The sequence below is a fragment of the Rhinolophus hipposideros genome (assembly GCF_964194185.1).
Source record: "Rhinolophus hipposideros genome assembly, chromosome: 19".
Taxonomy (NCBI): Eukaryota; Metazoa; Chordata; class Mammalia; order Chiroptera; family Rhinolophidae; genus Rhinolophus; species Rhinolophus hipposideros.
Window position 1 is genome coordinate 725462 of NC_138065.1, and position 21048 is coordinate 746509.

A 21048-nucleotide genomic window follows, 5' to 3' on the forward strand; every position below is an offset into this window, starting at 1 on the left:
TCAGGTTGACTGGCTGTGAGGAGTGGCTGTGACTACAGTGGAGGAGCGGTTATGCAGGGGGTGACCCTCCAGAGCGGGATTCTCTTTGGTGGGGCTCTGGTGCCTGCCGAGTTCACCCTTTGGGTATGTTATTTGTGGAGCAAATTGGGTGGTGCTCTGGTGTGGTCTGAAGCTGGCCACAGAGTGTGTTGGTTCTGGGGCCTCTTGGAAGGGACTCTGGTGCAAGCCCAGGTCAGCCACTGACTGTGTCTGGCCTGTGGCCATGTGGCAAGAGCTACAAAGTGATCTGCGGTTGGTAGCTTCCTGTGCTGGGCTTAGCGGCTCCTGGGAAAGGCTATGCTGAGACCCAAAGCTGGCTGCCCTAGTGCTGGGCTCGGGGACATTTAGCAAGAGGGCCAGATGCTGCTAGTTTGGAGTTTGTGGACATTTGAGAGATTTTTATGAAAGTCTACAGTGCAGGCTGAGGCTTTCCACTTGTGAGGAATAGCTACTGAAAGAGGTTCGGACTGGTGTGTGAGTTGGGTAGGGCAGGGTCTCAGAATCACCAGGGTGTTTGAATAGTGTTAGCTGGTTAATGGAGACTCAGCTTTGGTGCCCACCTGTGCCTGCAGGCTGGGTGGGGATGGGCTCAACAAAGTGACAATGGCACCTGTACTTTATCCGGGAAAGAGCTGCCCCTCCAGTCCTCACCCTGAGGCTAGACAGTTCATCTCCCCGTATGTCCCTGGTGATTTTCAAGCTGCTCTCTCTTCACTGGAGCTCTAGGCGAGTGTTTGTGGGCAAGTGAGTCTGTCCTTGGGCCCTTTAAGAGGATGCCGGGTGTACAGCAGCCCTGTCTCACCCGGACTGAGTCCCTGCTGATTCTCACAGCCAGATGTGGGGACTCCTCTTCCTGGCACTGGTGCTCTGGGTGGGGAGCCCGGAGTGGGGCTGGGACCCCTCCCTCCTCTGGGGGGACCTCCACAGCCAAGATAATTCTCCCAATACTCCTCCTCCTCCTTCTCCTCCTCCTTCTTCTTCTTCTTGTAATTCTATTTTTTTATATATCCTTCCCCAATTCTTAACCACACACATGGGTGTGGGACCAGCCTATTTCACATCTCCGCCCCACCTACTAGTCTCAGTGTGGCTTCTTCTTTATTCCCTTAGTTATAGGAGTTCTGTTCAACTAGTCTTCTGGTGGTTCTCAAGGGTGGGGGTTCTATAATTTAGTTGTACTTGTGATGTGTTTGTGGGAGGAGACGAGCGTCGCATTTGCCTACTCCGCCATCTTGACTGGAAGTCTCTTTGCTTTCTAACCAGTCTCTCCACTCACATCTGGTCTCACTGATGTCTGCCAGCTGCCAGACAGCTCCATGCATGTTCCAAATTCTAACCTTGTCACTCTCCTACTTGACACTTTTCCATGGCTTCATATTGCATTTATAATATTAATAAAATCTGAGCTACTTACTGTCTGGGACTTGGGACCTGCATGCCACTCTAATCTTATTTCCCCTACCACTCCCTACCTTTCAGAACCCCCTTGGCTCCTGAACACCAGTGAAATTGCTTCACTCCTGTGGCCTTTCTGCCTTGATTACCCTCCCCCAGTGTCTCCTACCACACACAGACACACCCCTCTGCTTGGCCAACTCCTACGTTCTCACACACTTTTCTCAAGTGTAACTTCCTTCAGTTGCCTCTCATTACCCACCTACCCTCTTCACCACATACTTACACACACATGTCCTGTACACTGTGATGGGTAGCCCTTCTGCCCTCAGTGTAACCCGGTGTGTGTCATTATGTCACTTAATACCCTGTATTATAATTACATTACTTTGCTTCATGTTTCTGATTCCCTCACAAATCAACTTCTTGCTGGCAGAAGCAATTTTTTATTCATCTTAGAGGACCAAGCACAATGCTTAGTATATAAATAGACATTTGATAAATGACTGTTAAATTTTTAAAATATTTTTTTTAAATAACAGAAATACTAAATGATGGGGGAAAAGCCGGTATCACCTTTGAAAAGCCAAAGAATTCACGCTCTGTGCTCATCTCTGTCTCTTTATTTTTTTTGCAGCTTCTGTCAGTGGACAATTTGGTGAGTTCTCCTTGCTTTTTCACCTCATTGTCTCTGGATAAGAATGTCTCCCAAAAAAATAGGAAACATGTGCTATAGCTGCCTAAGGACCCCTAATCTCTCTTGTTCTTCTTGCCGAGGCTGGAGGGGATATGAAAGTGTCACCTGATCTATGGGCGTAGCCATCCTCTGACCCTCCACGTAAGCAGTAGCAAATGCACAAGCAGCTTCCGGCCTTCGCTGGGCCTTCTGCTCATCTTTATTGCAAATTAAAGTTACTTTTAGTTAACCATGCAAGACAGCTTCAACTTCATGGCAAAAGTGCAGGGTTTAGGGCAGGGTGTTCTCCAATCAGCAAGCTATAAACAGTCCTCTGAAAACACCACACTGTGGAGATACCAGCAGGCGTGTCACACTCTCTACAGTTTTAGGAGTAAAATCCTCCGGGAAATGTGTGGAGAGCAGAAGAACGCCCAACAACTAGGCCTTAAGTGGAAAAAAAAATAAGAACACAGAAAAGGGAAAAACTGGAGAAGAAGACACGTCTGTGTCGTACATTTTCTTAGCTCTGCACTTACTGTCATTGCTGCGGTCACAGTGTCTTGGACCTGAGAGGGCCCTTGAAAAGCAAGACCTCTCTACAGCCTCGCCCCTTGGCCCAGAGCAGCTGCCCCACGGCTGCGTCTTTGTCGAGGTGACCTCTGGAGCCCAGGGAATGACTAGTCTATTCCATACTCTGCTACAACTACCTATGGTGGGATTTTTCTGGGCATTTTCTGGGTATCATCTATTCAATGAAGGTGTCAGGCAAGCTTTTCTCTAAGCTGAAATCTTAATGTGATTTGTCCTGTTAAGAAAGTGTAAAATGTGATTTCAGCAATTCCTAGGGAAGTTTTCAGGAGTTTTTGAACATGGTGAAGTGGCAGGGGCTTCCTAAGTTCCGCTTCTGGAACAGGTGAGCCAGCCATTTTCCCCACTGACATCTGGCAGGGAATCCTGATGGCATTTCCCGCTTTAAGTCATTTTTCTCATTAGCAATCATTCTCCACTCGGAGAGGTGAACCCTGGGACTGACATGCAGCCCTGAGTGATCCGTGACCTCCTCAGGGGTGTTTCTTAGGAATTCTCCAAAGACAGGTCCTCCAGTCTGCGCCTCAGAAACCCCTGTAGTGGGAACTGCAGGCAACTTCACCTCCGACTCTTTTTCTCTTTTCTCCTCAGCAACTGCCCCCAAACCTGTGATTTCCCTCCAACCTCCATGGACCACTACCTTCCAAGGAGAGAGTGTGCTTCTGACTTGTAATGGATTTCCCATCAACTCACCACGAGAAACAACATGGTTCTATCAGAATCAAGGGAGCCAAACATCCAGCGTGACCCCAGCAAACACCCTTGTGGTTCAGGACACTGGAAAGTACCAATGCCAGCACAATGCCTCATCTCTAAGTGGCTCTGTGCACTTGATATTTTCTCAAGGTGAGAAAAAAGGGAAAGAAATAAAAACTGTAGAATTCACAGAGTGACCCGGGAACTACCCTCTATTCCCTGAATCAAAATGTATAGCAATAGGACCCTGGAATTTGTATTTCTTACAAGCTGCTTGGTAACAGGAAATTTGAGAAGCAGTTTATGTGAATGGTTTCTGAATCTATGTATAGTTTTAAGCCAATAAAATTGACTTGGAATAAAGAGCATAATAAGGATTGTTCATATTTATAGATAGATGAAAGAGGGGGGCAGAGACAGAGAGGGAGAGGGAGAGAGAGAGAAAGAGAGGGAGATTTCCTTTTTGTCCTAAAACCACCTGTTTTGGATATGAAGCAGTAGCTTTCTGGTAATAATGTTCTTTAATTTAGTGAAAGAGAAAGCTGCGTAGGGCAAGAAGCAAAGAAAATGCTTACTCTCTTGGACCTGACAATTCCCCTCTTAAGAATTTACCTACTGAAGCAGTCTTAGATATACTTGCCCAGAGTTAAAAGACCTTAAATGTTCTAGGAAAGAAAACTCATTAAATAAATTACATTTCTGCTATTGAAGGAAAACTGTGAGTATTGAAAACCAGGTCCAGTAATGATACTGATGACGTAGAAAAGCATACTAAGGGAAAGCAAGTTATCAAATAGAGAAATACTATTCCAGTTTCATGAAAAAAAAAAGGAAAAGAAAAGAGCACAAACTCGCACATACAGGCACAGGGAAAAGAGAACTGAAAAAAATGTGTGCCACAACCTGGGTGGTGAGACGACAGGAGGTTTTGGTGTATATTTCTGCTTTCCCAATTTTCACAAGGCATTATGTGTTCACTTTCAAATCAGAAAAAAAGAAAATGACAATTATTTTAAGTCCTCTTCCCCAGCCCCCATGCCTATAAAACTTACGTGGGATAATGATGAGAAGCAGGGAAACACAGTGGGGTGAAACAAACGGCGACCTGTGTTTCCTGCAGCTCTCCTGATCCTTCAGGCTCCACTTTCCGTGTTTGAAGGAGATACCATGGTTCTGCGATGCCTCAGAAGGCCGGAATCAGCCCTGAAAAACACCATCATGTACAAGAACCGGGAGGCCCAGGCGCCCCTCCGTGACGGCTCTGACTTCCGCGTTCATGGGGCGACGCTAAGGGACAATGGCCAGTACCACTGCAAGGCGGATAAGGAAAGTTGTTGTTCTGTTGTGTCAAACACAGTGGAAATCCAAGTGCAAGGTAAAGCCCGCATGATTTCCGAAACGGGTTCTTCACAAGGGTCCCTGGGGTTGGGGCCCAGGCAGGGTGTGGCGGGTCCCCAGGACCTCGGGTGCGGTTCTGCCAGGGACACGGGGCAAAGCGGTACCAGGTCTGTCCTGCCTGGGTAGGTAAGCTCACAGTTCAGAGGGTGAATTCCGTTTTCCTCCAGAGCAGTCCAGCCTCACTTCTCTGGGGACTATTGTGATCCTTCTCTCTAGAGCTGTTTCCACATCCTCGGCTGACAGCCAGCCCATCCCAGCCCCCCGAGGGGAGCCCAGTGAACCTGACCTGTGAGACCCGGCTCCCTCCACAGAGGTCAGATGTCCAGCTCCAGTTCTGCTTCTTCAGAGAAGGCCAGGCCCTGGGCTCAGGCTGCAGCAGCTCCCCGGAGCTCCAGATCCCGGCCATGTGGAGTGAAGACACAGAGTCTTACTGGTGCCAGGCTCAGACGGTGACTCTCAGTGTCGTGAAGAAAAGCCTGAGGTCTTACATACGTGTGCGGAGTGAGTGTCTGGGGGCTCTGAGATCTTCCAGGGCTGGGGCTGGGCAGAGCGGGCAGTGCCTCTCCTTACCTGTGGGAACGGAGCTGTAGGAGGGGATAAACCCCAACTCTGTGGGCATCTTAGATGAACTTAGAGCCAAGAAAGTCCATAAGAGAGTGACAGGTGCATTTTCTCTTTCAGTGCCATAGGACACAGCTCTTTCTTTTCCCTCTAAAGTCTCCCTTCCTTGACAACACGTCCCCCTGCTGGGCCTGTGAGCATAAGCTGAGTGGGCTGGGTGAGCTCTGCTCCGCCAGATGGGCAGACTCTAGCATGCTGGCTGCCTGCAGCAGAGCCCTTAAGAACAAGAAAACCAAAGGAAAATGTTTGGAGAATAAACCATCCCAACTTGCCCTGGCATGGCGTTGTACCCACTGTTACTTTTCCCCACGTCTCAGCATGACCGGCACCCAGTCGCCAAAAGCCTCCTCTGGTTAACTTTGACCCGTGTCACGGGAAACCTATTTGAGCGTTAGGGATGGGTACATAGTCTGTGGTACATGCTTTCCCCAGTGAGGGCGGAGTGAAAGGGTGGCATTATCCACAAACTCACTGCCCTCCCTGGGCGAAAAAGAACTGGTTCTATGACTGTTTCTTCTAAACTGCCTAGAATGCATTATTAACCTTCTGTGCTCGTCACAGGTAACTTGTGTTTCTTAGGTCACCAGTTTAAGAAGGGACAGTTTAGAGAAGGTGGGGAGGGAGTTATCCCATAGTTGCAACTCAGTAATTTCTAGCACAGGACCCCCCGGAATAACTAGTGGAACCCCAACTTCCGGCCCAACTCCCTGTCTGCTCAGGTAGTTTCCCTTCTTCTTCAAGACCCCCAGGATGGCTCCCACAGGCTCGGCCCCAAATAATCCTCACTGCAAAACCATGCCCACCTGGGCTCTGGACCACTCATCACAGATTTTCCCACTGTCCTGGGTCTGCCTCCTCTGACTGTCTGACAGGCTAGAGGGGACAAGACAGAAGTGCCTGCTCCAGGGCAAGCTTATTGTAATGCCAGTGAGTGGTTTTCGGCTGGGCCCTGCAGCACCTGCAGCTCCAGGTAGAGCAGCTCACAAGCCAGGTCTCCCTGCCCCTTCACCACCTCCGCCACTTCCCCCAAGCAATGCCCCTGCTGGGCCCTGTGTGGTGCCCAGAATGACTGGCACGTGCTGTGCCAGGAGGGTGGGCAGGACACAAGGGGAAGAGAGGCAGGGTCACCTCTGTCCCTTGGACCAGGGGTTGCACAGATCGTTAGGGAGCAGAAGGTGTCCGGAGCTGTGGAGGGCCCAGTCTGTCCACCATGCCCCCTCTTTCCATGGAACAGGTCAATCCCACTGCAGATGCTCAGCGACTTAGCCCCACCCATACTGTGACCCTTCTCTAGCCATTAGCCCCCCGCTGCCAACAGCCCCATGTGTCATTTTCATTCATTCAGGAGCTGTTCCCAGCGTCCAAATACACACTCGCCCACCCCAGGGGTCGGTGTTTGAAGGTCAGGAGCTGGTCCTCGTCTGCTCAGTACGAGGAATCCCAAGGCCCATCAGTGTCACCTGGTACAGAGGACCCAAACTGCGTGTAGCAACAGAAATTTCACTTTCCTGGGAAGCAGAACTCAGGATCTCCACGGTAAAAAGCAGTGATGCTGGCAAGTACTACTGTGTCGCCAACTCCATTCGCAGCACGGAAGTCACCATCCATGTGAGAGGTGCGTCTGTCAGACACCCTCTGAGGGAGGGGTTATCGAGCTCAGGGAAGACTGCCAGGGACAGGGTACGGGGTCCTGGGAGAGGACGTGAGTCTGGAAAGAAGAAAGGTCAGAGGCAGAGCCCTGAGGTCAACCCAGTGAAGGGGGAAATAGAGCAGGAACTGACAAGAAGACTTCGGGTGATGGGCAGGTCACAGGTAAGAAGGCAGAGTGAAGGGACCAGGGAGAACACGGGTCTGGTGGCAGCAAAATAAAGGTCTTCTTCCCTGAGAGTTTTATTTCCTCTGCAAAATGAGAGTGAGTCACCTGAAAAGGAGAGACAGCAAGGGTTGTGATCTGCTCAGAAACAGACAAAAAAAAAAAAAAAAGACCAGCGTAGGGGACGGCAATGAGCTGGTGACAACAGCCCTGGAGGCTGCCGGGCTCCCGGTGCAGGTGAGACTGGACGTGGCACTGACCACCTGCAGGAAGAGGTACAAGCAACTGCTGACCAGTTTTTTCTCTCCCTCAGTTCCCGCGTCTCCTCCTGTCCTGACCCGCATGCCTCCAGGGTCCCGGACTCCTGAGGGAGATGAGGTGACACTTCGCTGTGAGGACCAAAGAGGTTCACTCCCGATCCTGTATCAGTTTTTTCATGAGGATACCTTGCTCAAGGAGATAAAACTCGCTTCACGGAGAGCAGGTTTCTTGCGCTTTCCTCTGACTGTGGAGAGTTCTGGGAACTACTACTGCACAGCCGACAATGGCCTGGGCCCCCAGCGCAGTGCGGCCGTGACCCTGTCAGTGCATGGTAAGACGAGGGGCTGCCAGTCCGCCAGCTCTGCCGCTTCACCAGCCCCTCCAGAAATGGGCTCCACCTTCCAGTTTCCTCCTCCTCTTCCTCCTGGGGCCAGCCTGGAATCCTCCCCTGCTTCCTGGCTCGGGACTCGGCGGTCGGCCCTCGTGAGCTCCCTTCCTGTGCAGCGCAGGTGCCATCGGGCCCCTGCCAGGTGCACAGCAGCTTTCTCTCTCCTGACGCCCAGCCTGTCAGGAGCTAACTGCTTTGTCTGTCTCGCTACTTGAACTGTGAACCCCCTGATGCCTGGCTTTCATTCATTCAGTTGTTCTCAGTGGCCACACATCGGTCCCCAGGACCACAGAGGTGTCCCTTGACCCTTCACTCTCAGACGTTGATCCTGAACCGGTTAGAAAACCACGTGAGGTGCAGAGGCAGATAGCAGTGGCCGAGTTACTCCGAAGAGGTCCCCCTTGAGTGAGCACTTCTAGAGCTGGTCAGGCAGTGGTGTGACAGAGGCCCAGGTTGGAGGCTGCAGCAGGTAAGGGGTAACACGTTGGTGGACGTGACCTCACCCCGCTGGCGTGGCGTCCTGCCTGGCAGGCCCCAGACGTCATTGTTGAAGATGCACAGGAAGTTAAAACGTTTCTGCCGAGCCTGAATCTCAGCTCTGGGCTGTCCATGGGCAAAGCCCAGGCCCAGTCCTCGGGAGACAGTGTGAGTCGGTTGTCCTGGCTGGTCCCGGAAGTGGCCTCGGTTTCCTCTTCTGTAAACAGCAGAACCAGGCTGGGGACTAGCCAGAATCCAACCCTTCCCACAATAGTTGTGCAATAGATTATAAAGAAAAGGATGGGGTCCGTGGCGTGAGAGGACAAGTGAAAGAGACAGAGAAGCTGTGCAGCTGACGTCCTGAGGAAATTGGAGGGGCGACAGCACCATCCATGCCATCAGAGAGGTGTAAATCCTACTCATTTTTTCACCCAGTCAGTGGTTACAGTATGTGTGCTGTACTAGGTGCCAGAGAGTACTGACACCTAAGCACAGGGTGACAGCTGAGGAACACCAGGCTAGAGCAGCGGGCCGCGTGCACACAGTTCCTGGGGCCTGAGAGCCGCTGTGGAAGGTCAGGAGGGCCCACACCACTCGGGACCTAAGCGTCTGGGGCCTATGGGGGCAAATGGGACAGAGCCCCAGTCAGAGTTGGGAGATGAGAGCCAGTTTCTCAGGAGAGCTCTCGGTGTAACTTGAGTCGTCAGGATGACTGGGGACCTTTCTGGAAAAAGAGGGAAGGGGTTGGAAGAGGAAGAAGGAGGCTGTGTCCCTCATAGAGGCACATGCTAAGAAACTGGTGAGAGAAGGAGACAAAGTTCAAGGAACTGGGAGGAGGTCAGTTGTGTTGACTGCAGCGTCCAGTGAAATGGGCGGAAGGGTCGGGGCCGGGTCACCAGGCCTTAGAAGCCACGGTAAGGGCTTGGGCTTTATTCTAAAGGGTAATCCGGACTCCGTGAAGGGTTTTAATATTGGGGACAACACTCCAGCGGCACAGTGAAGAAGGGATGTTAGAAGAGCCAGTCTGGGGTGCTGCCAAGAATAGAGGGGAGGGCCCTAGAAGGCAGAACCCCAAAGCCAGCCCCCAATCAGGAGAAGGGACACTGAGGGCTGTGGCTGGGGAATGTATGTTCCTTAGAAACCTAGGGAAGAGATGGCCTCAGGCAAAAACTAAGGGGCAGTTAGATAAAGCAGAGCTGAGAGATGGCAAAAGATAAGCCCTGAGTCCCACCCCTGCTCTAGCCACAAAGCCCCAAGAAAACAAACGCGAGCCAGAATACCTGGGTCTGACTGCCGCCTCACCTCTTGCTACTTTGTGCCCTTTTACTGTCTTCTGTAAAACAGGGACCATAATAGGACCTGCCCCGCAGATGGTTTTGATCGTTATATTTGCGTCCGCATACGCTGCTTGCAGATTATATGTGACAAATGCACACACAATGGACACGGGGTCAAAAGCCCTATTTAACTTTGTAATATTATTTTTATCATCATAATGTGAGAAAATGACTAGTAGGTTAGAGGGGATAAAGAAGGGGTTGAATGGACAAAAACAAAAGAGTGTCAGATAAAGAAATGGAGACGATAAAAGCGGGCCCCTTCCTCTGGAAGTCTGTCTGCAGAAAAGAGGCGAGACATTCAGTGCAGACAGGGCGCATTTGTTTTGTCCTGTTGTTTTTCTAACATGGAGAGGAGTGAACCATATAAATAGTGTTTGGAAGAAGCCAGTAGAGGCAGCAAATTTACATCCAGGACAGAGGCAGGTGAGCTCAGAGTCACCTGAGGGGTGACTCAGAGGGGACCGTCCTTGGTTGGGCAAGTGTCAACTGTTCCAGGGTCACTGGCGGAGGGGAGGGGCAGGGGGCTGATGAAAGGAAAGACGCCACCTGGTCGCAGCAAAATGAAGGGCTTCTCTGCTGAGAGCAGTGTCACTTCCTCTGGCCCATGGAGCTGAGGGACCTGCAAGGAAGACAGAGGAGGAGGACGGGCTAAGGGCCTAGGCGTCAGATAGGGAAAGAAAAGGCCGAAATGGCCAGCGTAGGGGACGGGAGTGAGCGGTGACAACAGCCCTGGAGGCTGCCGGGCTCCCGGTGCAGGTGAGACTGGACGTGGCACTGACCACCTGCAGGAAGGGGCACAAGCAACTGCTGACCGGTTGTTTCTCTCCCTCAGTTCCCGCGTCTCCTCCTGTCCTGACCCACATGCCTCCAGGGTCCCGGACTCCTGAGGGAGATGAGGTGACACTTCGCTGTGAGGACCAAAGAGGTTCACTCCCGATCCTGTATCAGTTTTTTCATGAGGATACCTTGCTCAAGGAGATAAAACTCGCTTCACGGAGAGCAGGTTTCTTGCGCTTTCCTCTGACTGTGGAGCGTTCTGGGAACTACTACTGCACAGCCGACAATGGCCTGGGCCCCCAGCGCAGTGCGGCCGTGACCCTGTCTGTCATGGGTAAGTCATCCACCGTTGTCCCAAAGCCCACTCACAGCAGCCCCTTCAGCAGTCTGTATGGACCTTCCCGTTTTCTAGCCCAGTGACCCTGGTGTCCCTCTTGGCTCACTGCTCCCAGAACGCTTTCTCTGTGGGCCTCAGCCTCACCCAGCACTGGCTCAGCAGACCCCTACAATACATGCCAAGCTTTTACCAAATGAATGCATTTTCTCAGATTACCTTCTTATGCTCTGCAAGTTCAGTACCGATGCCAGTTTCTCTTAATTCAATGCAGAGACGCATGAGACGTTTCCCCAGGAACACACACAAACTTAGCTGCAAGCATAGTCATAGGAACCAGTAGTAGCCAAAAACTTACCTTCTCCAAGGGGTTCCCAAGCAGGGCAAGCTCTCCCAGTGTGTTTGAAGAGTCTGAAGGGGGAAAGCAGGAAGGAGGGAAGGAGGGAGAGAGGGAAGGAGGGAGGGAGAGAAGGAGGAAGAGAGGGAAGGAGGGGCGGGCTTTTAGAAACCAGCTCCTCAGTTTTCTGGGCTTTCTGTGACCCCCCTCACCTTAGTCCATTAAAGTCAGCATCACTGTATTGTATTATAGTTTTAATACTATCTAAGTCTTTTTTGAAGTATGACGTACGTTCATAAAAGTATACGAATCATAGCTGTAAACTCATGGTTACCCAAGTGTCATTTTGGGGTGAAATTGCTTCTGTTTACACTTGGATTTTGTTTAGTAGAAAGTGGAAATCTGGTTTTCTTTTCAGTAAAGCAGAAGTATGGTAGAAAAATTCTGAGTCTGCTGCATCAGACCACTTTACATGACAAGAAAACGAGCCCCCCAGGTGTCCCCGGGGTGAAGTTTTGTGGGATACCCAGAGAGTGAGAAAGCCAGGCCAGCATACCTACCCAGATCCATAGCACAGCTTCTGGGGGTGACTTCTTGCTCTGTGTTCTGGCTTCTGCTCCAGCTGCCCAAGCAGTGGTTGGAGCCCATCTGACTAGTTGTGCGGCCTGGCCTCGAGGCCGTCTCCTAGGTCACTGGGAAGTCTGTAATGGGTTGTTCTTAAAGCCATGACCCAACACACCGTGGCCAAGACAGCAGGATCCCTTGGGACAGCACAACATGTAATGACTGTGTTTAAGAAAATACTCCTTTAAGGAACTGTGTGCGGCAGGCACTCTGGGGTTCCTAGAAAGAGCCAGGGTACGTGGAAAACACCTTGCCATGGGTGTCTGACGTATACAGGTCAGAAACCTGAATTCTAGCTCTGGCTATGAAAATGCCTAGTCCAGAATTTGGGTAAACTTTTTTCACCTTATATTGAAAATGAGATAAGACAGTAATTACGATCCCTTCTGGCCCCGGAATTCTGTAGCTTGCGTTGGAACAGAGCCAGGTGTTCAGTAAGCTCTGGAAGAAGTGACGTGACCCGGAGGCTGAGCAGCACTTGCCAAGGCCCCACGGAAGGCGACCAGGGAGCCCGTGAGGGCCATAGAGCTGGGCTTCTTTACCAGGCAAAGCAAGAGGGCGCGCCACCGTGACAGCCTCCTCACCCTCCCAGGGGACAGTTAGGGAGCAGGAATTAGTCAGAGTGGGACTGGGACTGGGAGTGTGGTCTGGTCAGAATCGTCAACTAGGAGAGTTGCTGGAACCGCCCGTGGCCTTAGGGACACGAGTCCGTGCAGAGCTCCTAGTATTACAGTCTCATTTGAGGACATACGGGTTTGAAGGCTGTCTTGCACTTTCATCGTTCTCGTTTCGGGTTCTGGAATCAAGAATGATCAGAGGAAGACATTCCCCCAATATACAGTGTTGAGGAAAGACATTATTTAAGAAATTTAAGTTTTCTGGGCTCCAGACTCCAAAGCCAAAACCCAGTCTATCCAGGAAAGCCCCAAGCCCTAGGACGTCCTCTATCCCAGTATCATGTTTTATTTTGTTCTCAAAGTTAGCAAGACCCAAAACCTCTTTATTTCCTGTTTCTTGTCTCTCTCCCTCAATATCAGACTGTTAGTTTCACAAGAATGAAACCTCATCAGCTTTGGTCTCCATGACAGTCCCTGTGCCCACTGGGTGTCTGGCACAAAGTAGGTCCTCAGTCAGCCTTCATGATTCAACGAAGTCTGTGAGGTGAGATGAGAGAGCGAAGAGCAGGGAGAGAACACTGGTCTTTGCATCTGTGGATGTCCCTGGACTATGATGAGGGAACTCCATGATGGCCAACAATTTGTTCGAGAGCTGAGAAGCTTCTCTCTGAACCATGCAGACTCCCTGGCAGAGTAACCTACCTGTGGGGGAGAAGTGCCCCCAACAAGAAACACAGGCAGATGTTGTGGGAATGTGTTCTGATGAGATAATGCCATTTGGAATCTATCAACAGCCCCGTGTCACTGAGACACACACACACAGACACACACACACACACAGCATTCTCGAGCAAATACAAAACTGAATTTAACTTCGTTCATTGAAGGATATAAGCCAAAAAAAAGTCCAACGTGATAAGCTTTGTATTGGTGCATTTAAGATTATAAAAGGAAAAGAAAGAATACATGATATTTTTAAGACAAAGTATTACTTTAGGGAACAAAAAAGATTGCCAAGTTTGTCTGGATATACTTAACAAAATTAAAGAAAATATGAATTCAGGAGTGGGGGAGTACAAAAAGGAATTTACAGGAGTCGAAGAAGAGATAAGATAACAGAAGACATTAAAAAAAAAAAAAGTTACCTAGCAGAACTCAGGAGAAAAAAAACAAAGAAAATCACAAAGCTATTTTAGAGATGAAATCCAAATTTAAAGCAGTAAGAATAGAATGTATACTTCTGAAAACTGTTAATTGAATGGGAAATTGGTTTGAGGGGGGAAAAAACATAGAGAGGAAATTGGAAAGATGCAGAAATAGAAGCAAAACAAAAAAATATTTCAAAAAAGGAGCTCAGACAATGAGACCCCCACATGTTGATAATTAAGTATCTCTACGTTCAAAAACCAAACTGAAGAGAAAGACAAAGCTCAAAGATGTAATAAAAGTTTTCCTGAAGAAAACCTGGATATGTAAATCCACAGGCATTTTCCTCACTTCAGGAAAACTCTTTTGTAAATCATTTCTGACTACTTTACAGACAGCAACTTATCACTGGTGGACGGTCGTTCATTGGCAGTCCATGAGAAATCAACTAGTACTCCACAGGGTCACAAAGGATAAGATAAGTGAACTGTTCAGTTTAAGACTCAGAAAAGAGAACAAATAAAACGAACGCCTGCATTGGTATGATTATAATCAGTCAGAGAGTGAGGAAACAGAAAGTTTACCACATCAGTGCAGGTGTAAACTGGCCCAAACTTTTTGAATAACAATGAATATTACATATCATTATTTGAAATGCCCGTATCCCTCATCCCAGAAATTCCACATCTAAGAATTTATCCTACGAAGTGCATGGACAAATGTGTTAAATATGTATATGTCATCCATATGTATACCGGATGTATATATACTGGATATATATATGTGTGCGTGTGTGTGTGTATATATATGTATGTAATTATTTAATGTAGCATTATTGGAAATTAGAAGGTAACAACCTAAACATCCATTAATGGGGAATTGCTTAAATGTATTATGGTAAATCCATGCAAGAAAATGGTTTATGGTTGTTAAAACAATCAAGCAATATTTACCCCAAACTATCAAATTGTAAACTTAAAAGAGTCTCATTTTATTGTGTGTAAATTATACCTCAATGGTGATTTTTATAAGTGATTGAGACAGTCATAACAGAGAGATGCCAATGTATGTGGCTAAGGGGGAAATCAAGGTGTGGATCTGGCATGTGAGGTGGTGTGTGTGTTTGATCCCATGCGTGGGGTGTGTGTGCATGTGTGTGCGCATGTGGGGTGTGTGCATGTGTGTGCGCACGTAGGGTGTGGGTGCATGTGTGTGTGCACGCGGGGTGTGGGTACATGTGTGTGCACACATGTGGGTGTGTGCGTGTGTGTGCGCACGTGGGGGGTGTGCATGTGTGTGTGCACGTGGGGTGTGTGCATGTGTGTGTGCACGTGGGTGTGTGTGCATGTGTGTGCACGTGGGGTGTGTGTGCATGTGTGTGTGCACGTGGGATGTATGTGCATGCTTATACATGGAAAAGATCTAGAAAGCGTCCCAAGTACTCGCCACTGGTAATCTCGGGAATATAAAAATAAAGAAAATGGGAAAACCTTTAATTTTTACTTTATGTAACTCTGTAGGATTTCCTTTTTTATGAGGAGCTGTTAAAAAAAAGAAAAAGATACTGGTATTATTTAACTCATTTTTGCCTTCAGTTCCAGCGTCTCGGCCCGTCCTCACCCTCAGGGCGCCCGGGGCCCCGGCCCTGGTGGGGGACACGGTGGAGCTGCACTGTGAGGCCCAGACAGGCTCTCCCCCAATCTTGTACCGCTTTTATCGCGATGGTGTCACCCTGGGGAACAGCTCGGCCCCCTCTGGAAGAGGAGTGTCCTTCAACCTGTCCCTGACTGCAGAACATTCCGGAAACTACTCCTGTGAGGCCGACAATGGGCTGGGGGCCCAGCGCAGTGAGGTGGTCCCACTCAGTGTCACAGGTGAGTTGGCCCTTCCAACTACAGCATAACGAGGGACAGACCACCTCCCCGCCTTCTCCAGCAGCTGCGACTGGAGGTTCCACAAGGCCATTGGCTTTGTCACATCACGGTCAGCCTGCTGCCGACACAGCTTCCGTCTGGGAATTCTTCTGGCTTCTACATTTTCAGGAACTTGTGCCTTCCCTTTGCTTGCTATGCGTTTCCAGGTAGCAACACTGCAGCCATTGTGATCAAAACACAAGCTGCATTGTGGTCAACCGTGATCAACAGGGAAGGGAATTAAAAAGTTCCGCGTGTCTCACCTCAGAAGATACTTAGTTGGGGTTTCCTCTGTTTGGCAGGAAAGGCCAACTCATGCTGTCACTGACTCTGAATTTCTCTCCTGCTCCCCTGCCCCTGTCCCAAAGCAGCTCGGTCCTGACCCAGAACTCTTGTTAAAAGACTTCTCAGCATGCTCACCCCTTCCATGGCCCCTTTCCCATTTAGTTCCCATGCTCACTGGCACCTGGCCCTGTCATGGGCTGACCGAGTGGTGCCCACATTCCATGCAGCTGTGGCCCCCTCACTCACAGCCTTCCTCTCTTCCCTATTCTGCCATCATGCCGTGACTCTAACGTCCACACGATGACCCAGTCAGCCCATAGGCTGTCACCCTCTGTACACAAGCCACCCACTCTCACATGCCCACACCACGCCAGCTATCTGACCACAGTCTCCTGTGCTTTTTCATGCTTCTTCAACGCCTCCAGTCATTGTTGTTCTCATTCCTCAACAGAACCCCCAGTTCACTAACACCCTATTCCTCCCTGACAATGTCACCCTTGAGTCTCAGTGTCTCTCTCTGTATCCATCTAACTCAACCTTCCTCTTCCTAAGATCTGAGGGAGAGCACTCTGCTCCCTGTGACAGGTGACAGTTGACAGTTTCCATCTGACCTCTCCGTTTCATCTGGTTCTGTCTCTCTCTCTCTCTCTCTCTCTCTCTCTCTCTCTCTCTCTCTCTCTCTCTCTCTCTCTCTCTCTCTCCCTCTCTCTGTGTCTCTGTCTGTCTGTCTGTCTCTCCCTCTCTCTCGTGCATCATCCCACATCTCTCTCTCTCTCTCTGTAGGATCCTTTCTATTGACATCCAACATGCTACGTCTCTCCCACGCCTGAGAAGAACCCTCACTTGGTCCCATGTATGCCTCCGGCCACTTCTCTCTTGTGGCTAAACTTCTAAGAAGAGTCAGCAACACAGACTGTCTCCATCCCTTGTTATCCACAGGGTTCTAATCCTCTGTTTTCTGATGAACTTTCCATGAAAATGGCCCTCACGGAAGTCCCCAATGACCTCCATGACTTGAAAGCCAGTGGCCATGGTCCTGTCCTCATCGTGCCCGATCTGTCAGAACTGGCCCATGTTGTTCACCGTTTCTTCCTCCTGGACACCGTCCAGGTCTTCGGTGACGGCTCCCTGCCTGGTTTTCTCCTCTCTGGCCACTCCTTCTCAGCCTCCTTACTGATTCCTCCTTTTACAGATGAACTTTAAAGCTTGGTGTGTCCCATGACTTTGTCCTACGTCACCCTCTTTTCTTACCTACTTCCCTGCTGTGGATGGTCCTGGGCACATAATCTAGAAACGATTCCTCGACTTCTGTCTTCAGAGGAGACGCTCCACCTGAGTACCTGCACCTGCCATAGCTGCACTCCCATCTCAGAAGCTCACGGACCTGAGCGGCTGTGACACTGAGCTCCTGACATTCCCCCCAGACTTGTTCCTCCTCCGGGGGTCCCTACCTCGTGACAGACACAACGGTCCACCCAGGTATAGAGGCACAAACCCAGGAATCTTCCTCCGCCTCTCCCTCCCGCGCTCTCCACAGCCAGTTAATCTCTAGGTCCTGTTGATTTTACTTCCCAAGTATTCCTTGGCTCTTTGCTTCCGGTCTCCACAGCCACTGTCCTAGTCAAACCTGCCATCGTGTCCGTTGCTACAAGGCCACCTCTGCACTCCACTTGTGACCCATCCCTACTCCGCCTCTGCCCCAGTACAGGCCATCCACACGCTGAAATCCGAATGGTATAATAAGACAGATTTGATTGTCTCACACCCCCGTTCAGACACACCTGCAGGCTTCCCATTGCTCCGTGAAGGGGGCTCAGTGCTTGCCATGGCTCGTGAAGCCCCGCTAGCTCCCCAGCTCCTACTTCATGGCTCGCTTCGGGCCCTTGTCTTAGTGCTGCCGCCATCTTGTTGTAGTAACACAAAAGCTCCCACCTCAGGGCCTTTTCATGTCAATCATCAGTGTTTCAATTCAATTTTTGTGTTTTGATTGACTTGCTTCCTGTCGTGGCTGCTGTACTGTAGGTTTCCTGAGGACCGGGTGGTGCTGCGCCTGTCTCACTATTGAATCCCCAGTAAACAGTCTAGTTCCTGCGACATATAAATGGCTCAAGTATTTTTTGATGAGAGGATGAATATAAGAATGAGCAAGCAAAGCACCAGTGCTCATCATCCCGCGGCCTCAGCTCTGAGGCAGCCCCGGCGCAGCTACGCCCTGGCTGGGTGGCACCAGCACCTCCCACCCCTCGTTTTCTACTGGAACGATGTCCCCTTTTCCCCGTTGTCTTTTCTTTCTCAGATACCCAGGTTTCCATTTAATTACTGTTTCCAGATTCCCCAGACACATTTGAGGTTGGACCTCCAGGTGCCCTGAGCTACGTCTGGCACTGCACACACGATTGTTTCTTCAGATCTGAAGAAATTACAGCTGAGTTCTGAGTGACGTCACGAGGTCAAAAACTAAAAAAAAAAAAAAAAAAAATCCTGTTTGAAATGGCTTTGCTATGAAGAAACATATTTAAACAGTAGGAACTGATAGCTAACTATTCTGTCTCCTCAGTTCCAGCGTCTCGGCCCGTGCTCACCCTCAGGGCGCCCGGGGCCCAGGCCCTGGTGGGGGACACGGTGGAGCTGCACTGTGAGGCCCAGACAGGCTCTCCCCCAATCCTGTACCGCTTTTATCGCAATGGTGTCACCCTGGGGAGCCGCTCGGCCCCCTATGGAGGAGGAGTGTCCTTCAACCTGTCCCTGACTGCAGAACATTCCGGAAACTACTCCTGTGAGGCTGACAATGGCGTGGGGGCCCAGCGCAGTGAGGTGGTGCCGCTCAGTGTCACAGGTGAGTTGGCCCAGCAGCACAATCAAGGGCTGGCTGTGCCTTCCTTCCCAGCAGCTAAAAGAGTGCTGTAGCACTCCTGTCACACTGTGTGACATCCCAGCCCACTTCCTGCCTACAGAACCCCCACTGGGACGTCTGGGGCCCTTCCCAGCAGCCACGTTCAAACTGTTTTGACTGATAAAAACTCACCAAAAATGCCACGCAGACTCTTTAATTTCTTTTTGTGTTTTTGAAATACATTTTTATTAAAGTGTGATATTCTAGAATGAAAGGAAAGGAATAAGGGCATTGTCATATATGTGCTTTCATGTGCCCGGATACATGTCCATGAATTTCACATCAGGGAACGGTCACTGAAGAATACAGGTGGACAGAAAGAGCCAGGAACTCAGAAACATCTCAGCAAGGGTGGGCGGGGGGCGGGGGGTGGGTGATGCCAGGTTTTGATGGTCCGTATTGGTGGTCTAATGTTTGTAAACTTTCTGACATCTGCCTTCTTTAAAAACTACCTTTGTGGTCAAGGAACTTCTTATCTCTGCTATCACAATTTTGTAGTGTTTTGGCAATGAATTTGCATGGCTCTCCCTTCTTTGTCAATGACCTTATGTGATAACCAAGGTAAATCGAGCCAGCTGAGGTAAAAGCTGCCTTGAACCGAAAGTAGGTAGTTGGGTTAGGTGAGAGCAATTGTTTTTCATTCACAGAACCATGAGGGACTGCCCAGTTTTGCAACAATGATTGATAAGGTTAATTTATCAGCAGGTTACTCCCAAGCAGACTCTTTAGAACGTGGACTGCGTTCTGATCTGCAGTTATGACACAACAGGGAATCCCGAGAATTCTGTGTGGGGGCTTCTCTGCTGCAAGGAAGGGAAGGCCATTCCCCGACTAGGTTCTCCTCTCAGAGCCTCCCACGAGCCTCCCTGCTCTCGAGCAGCTTTCATTACAAAGGATGTAGGTGTGCCCCACAATTCCACACTGGAAATTCTGTTAACAGGAGCTGTGCACACAGCCTTTCAGGAGACCCCTCCAGTCAAGTGAGTTCACCAAGTGATCGTGAAAGCGGTGGGGAGCCAGGGGGCCAGCACAGAAAAGGTGCAAACAGGAAACTGTGCAGTAGAAGTGGCCGCCCAGTGGTCAAGTCGCTCCGTTCTCTAAGCTGCCCCATGACCTCATCTGTGAAGTGTGACATCCAGAGAGAAAGTGCATCTTGTAAGCTCTGGGTCTGCTTTGTGATGATGGTGCCTGTAAGCCGAATGTCTAAACCCCCATTTAAGGAGACCCGGGGAATAGCAAAGTATGCTAATGTCTGCTGAGATGAAGGTCCTAGTCTGGGCTCTGAAGATAACTGGCTGCATGACCGTGGCCAAGCATATTTCCCTATGTTGACCTCGATTTCCTCACCCAGAATGTGGGAAAATCAGACTACGTGGAAATAATTGTCATCCCCAGCTTTAGAATTCTGTGATTTTGGTTCACAAGGAATATGGGTTATTCAGACTAAAAATATCACAGAAGAAAACATGCCAAAGGAGAAGCTGGAGTCTCCACTCCTGGGACACCCCAGAGAAACAGGAGACCGTGAAATGGCATGTCAGTGCCTCAGAGAACCATGAGGTGAGATAAGGCTGGTACGCTGAGTCTCTTCTTGTGGCTGGGTCCCTGGCCCCTTAGGAATAGAGACAAAGTCCCGTGAGCAGGTTCAGTTGTTTTCATTCCAGCCAGTCCATTCTTCTTCCCCACCAGCAGGCAGCCAGTTTTCCTCCGAGATTCACAGAGACTTACACACGCACCTGTTACAGTCACCGCAGGTGTGTAGCCCCCACACCCCCCAGCACAGTGGACACGCACATCACACCTCCCACTCTCTCTAGTCATCATTCCTGCTCATTCCCTTCTTCTGTTTCTGTGACTCCCCTGCTGCTGCTGTCACCCCTGAAGGGCTCCTTGCCCCACCCAGAGGGGTTGTGTCTGAGACATGGGTCGTGCAGAACAGGACCTGCTAGGAGAAGAGACACCTCTCGCTATCATCATCACCACCATCATCGTCACGGAACCCTTGCCTGGGCCAGGCCCTGGCCTGGGGGATTGATGTGGAACCTCTCATTTAATCCTCAAACCATCTTTATCCCCATTTTGCAGGAAAGGAAACTGAGGTTTAGAGAGGTGACGTAACTAGTGTTCAGACCTTTCAGACCTGGCGAGTGATGTTTGAAGCCAGGTTGGAACATGGATCTATCCAGCTCTTAACATTAGTCTTCACCCTTTTTGGCCACGTTTAAACACCACCTTTTGGTTTTAAATAGTTTGTCATTCTGAAAGAATACATAAATCTTTGCGATAAAAAAAAATTAAGTGGTACAAAAGGAATAATACTAAAAAGTAAAAGTCTCCTTCTACCTGCATCCACACGCTTTCATATCCACATACTTCAAAGACATAACAGTGTCACTAGTTTTGTGTGTATTCTTCCAGAGCTATGCA

At 49.8% G+C, this 21048-nt stretch overlaps 1 protein-coding gene across 1 annotated transcript in view; it reads left to right on the plus strand.

Moving 5' to 3' along the window:
* FCRL5 (Fc receptor like 5) overlaps positions 1 to 21048 on the plus strand; it is a gene marked incomplete at its 3' end in the record, with an annotated part of 34365 nt that overhangs the window by 6161 nt on the left and 7156 nt on the right. Inside the window, exons 2-10 of the mRNA XM_081025249.1 lie at positions 2072 to 2092; positions 3293 to 3547; positions 4518 to 4772; positions 5012 to 5296; positions 6762 to 7031; positions 7543 to 7821; positions 10528 to 10806; positions 15126 to 15404; positions 18286 to 18564. Of these exons, the coding sequence (XP_080881375.1) occupies positions 2072 to 2092; positions 3293 to 3547; positions 4518 to 4772; positions 5012 to 5296; positions 6762 to 7031; positions 7543 to 7821; positions 10528 to 10806; positions 15126 to 15404; positions 18286 to 18564 (2202 nt within the window). The remainder of the gene's footprint in view (positions 1 to 2071; positions 2093 to 3292; positions 3548 to 4517; positions 4773 to 5011; positions 5297 to 6761; positions 7032 to 7542; positions 7822 to 10527; positions 10807 to 15125; positions 15405 to 18285; positions 18565 to 21048) is intronic.